We start from the raw sequence: 2,786 nt of genomic DNA, 5'->3' as shown, positions 1-2,786 counted from the left end.
TGGGTGGGTGGGTTGTTTTTTGTTTTTCCAAGAGGGAGTTTCTGCTAAGTGGTGTCCTTTTGTAAGCAAAATGTAGGCTGGCTTTAGACATGTCAAACGTATAGTGAGTCAATGAGCGAGCCTGTTCACGGGAAGGCTTATAACTTGAAACCGGCAGTGGGTGGCTCTCCATTAGCAGGCAAGTAGACCACTCCTAAAAGACCATTCCTTATCAGTGGGAAAAGGATAAACAAGGAAGAACAGATCTGCTGACCTGAGCTTGCGAAGCTGTGCGATCACTTGGATGTGCTCCTCTGACAGGTCCATGTTGTAAAGCACTAAGGAAACCAGACTGTCCTTCCACTGGGTCAGAAATCCCACATCGTTCAGCTGGATCCCAGAGAGATCAAGAGCTGCGAGGGAGGCCAAAGGCCGAAGCAACGTCTCCACATTTACCCCTTCGATCAAGCGGCCCAGGTTCAGGAAGCGCAAGCGGCTAAAGCCTTCAAAAGTAAAGTCCTTGACCAAGACCTGGCGAGTGGGGTTCACCAAACAGTCATCTTCACAGCCTCCAGGGTTCTCCTCCTCATAGAAGATATTACAGCAGCCAAAGAGGCTAAGGGAGATAAGCGTGTGGCTGAAGCTCACCAAGGTTTGCAGGCTCTTGGCTGTCAGCTTCTCACAGTTAGTCAAGTAGAGCTCAACAAGATCCTGGAAGATGGGAAATCAAAGTCAGAAATATTTCACAGGTAGAGTGCCCACCCTGTTTGCTACAACACCTCCCACTGGGAGAGCCTGAGACCACATATCATCGAACTTGACCGGTGTCCCCATCCTATTCCCTACAGTGGCTTTGGGAGCTGAGAAGGGAGAAGCTGAGGTTCTCCCAAAGAAAATTTGGATGGTGAAGGGTAGAGTCTTGGGAATCTCTGGGTGCCTGGGATTCTAGCTGGTGCCCATGCAGCAATGCTGCTATGCAAAGTGGCAGCTGGAGGTTATCAGTGCAATACCACCTGCTTCCTGATGGCTTCCAGGTCCTGGTCCTGCACGATCTGTTCCCGCAAGTGGATCCGAGCTAGCCTGGTGCTCCGAGGATCTGAGAACAGGGTGAAGAAGCTTTCATGGGGTTCAAAGATGCTGTCCGTCTTCACCAACTCCACATACCTGTATTGGGGCAACGGTGTTAGCACAGCACGACACAGAAGGCTCAGCTACAGCTCTAGCACCTTCACTGGTTATGAGAAAACGTGACCAAGCACGTAAGCACATGCAGACTCTCTCCTGATCATCCAGAATGGCCTTTGGGGTACTTGGAGCTGGCCTAGTACCTCTTCTTCCACAGACCTAACAATCCTTAGGAAAATCTCAGGCAAAGATTTGTGCAAGGTCACGTGTGCGTACAAGCAAACTGGATTCTGGCAAGCACAGACTCCAGGATTTTTTTTTTCCCCTAGCTGTTTAAAGCTAGTAACTTCATTTTTCATTTTCAGAAAATTAGCTGGCCAAAGTTCTCTGTCAGATTTTCTGGGCAGGAGTTCAGCCAAGAGAGACTGTGACAGCCAAATTATAAACCCCTGGAAACAGGTTGCTTTGTAAAGCTATGGAAGCAGCAGTCTTAAATTTTAACATCTGTTAGCACTTTGCACTCTTATTTCTCTGGTTTGAGAGAGAGTTGTAATGTTTCAGTGGTGGGAAACGAGAAGGCTCCTTTGCTGCTTACTGATGTTCCTGGAAGAAGCAGTGACTGTTTGTTTCACTCTGGGTTTACCTATGTGGAAATGGTGATTTCCACAGAAACTAGAACGATATATAGCAGTACAGTAACCCCTGGGGACGCTTCCTTCCGAAGCTAGTGCAAATCTTATTTCCAATGTGAGGATCAATTGGAAAAAGAGAGTCCTATGAATTCTTCCCCACTTTTTTCCCCCTTTGATCCTTTCCCATCGCTCTTTTCAGAGAATTATACTCCCCCTTCCCTGAGCTCCCGGCTCCTTCCCAAACCAGACAACAGCTTCTCCACAGGCCTGAAACGTACTCATTGACAAGCTTGTCACAAATCTCGCTTGGCAAGAAGATGTCAGGATGGAGCCGGAGAGTTTCATTGTCCAGTAGATAGCAGAGAGTCCCCTCCAGGTTGCGAAGGCAGTAATCTGTGCACAAGGTCATTAGTGACTCGGGGCTATCAGATGCCATCTTGAGGGAAGTTATGGGAAGGGGAAGAGTAGAAGGAAGCTTTCGATTCCGTAGATCCTTTCCTCAAATGAAGTTCCAGGATGAATTTACAGGGGCATCAGGACAGCTATAAGCAGAGGGGAAAAAAAAGTTGCATTGAGAAAGGCACGTTGGCAAGTGTCCCGCAAAGCTGTTGTACCAGCAGGATGTTGATAGTTGCATTTACAGCCCATCACTCGCTGACCTCAAAAGAACCTGCAGCATTTTGGCCTCTCTGGCAGCGTGCCCTTAATTCCTTGGTATCCCCACCCCCAGGGGACACTGTGGGAATGAGTTAACATGAAACATTTTTGGAAATGAGGCTACACAGCAAGAAAATGTTTCCTCATTGCAGGGGTTATCTGGCTGACAAAGGCCCTCTGAAAGGGAAGTGGCAGAAACCACATCGCTTGGTTTCCTTCAGAGTGGGCTGGATAAACCACCAGAAAATTTACTGGCGGGACGGTCCTTCGTATAGTCCCAGTGGGATCTGGTGGCCCCGTATCTCGTGCCTGTAATTCTGTTTGCCATCGTTCTAAGTGAAATTTCATGTTCAAGCTAAATGTTTTCAAGGATTTCGCAAATCCTTGAACTAG

General features: G+C 48.0%; 1 protein-coding gene across 1 annotated transcript in view; it reads right to left on the bottom strand.

Moving 5' to 3' along the window:
• The window catches only part of ZER1 (zyg-11 related, cell cycle regulator), a 16,500-nt gene extending 14,220 nt beyond the window's left edge, over positions 1-2,280 (bottom strand). The window contains exons 1-3 of the mRNA XM_009322109.1: positions 2,015-2,280; positions 993-1,143; positions 254-690 (exon numbers count right to left, since the gene is read on the bottom strand). Of these exons, the coding sequence (XP_009320384.1) occupies positions 254-690; positions 993-1,143; positions 2,015-2,172 (746 nt within the window). The 5' untranslated portion in view covers positions 2,173-2,280. The remainder of the gene's footprint in view (positions 1-253; positions 691-992; positions 1,144-2,014) is intronic.
• Between the last annotated feature and the right edge of the window lie 506 nt (positions 2,281-2,786).

The sequence above is a fragment of the Pygoscelis adeliae genome, unplaced genomic scaffold (assembly GCF_000699105.1).
Source record: "Pygoscelis adeliae isolate BGI_AS28 unplaced genomic scaffold, ASM69910v1 Scaffold114, whole genome shotgun sequence".
NCBI lineage: Eukaryota > Metazoa > Chordata > Aves > Sphenisciformes > Spheniscidae > Pygoscelis > Pygoscelis adeliae.
This window is presented reverse-complemented; position numbering and strand designations above follow the sequence as displayed.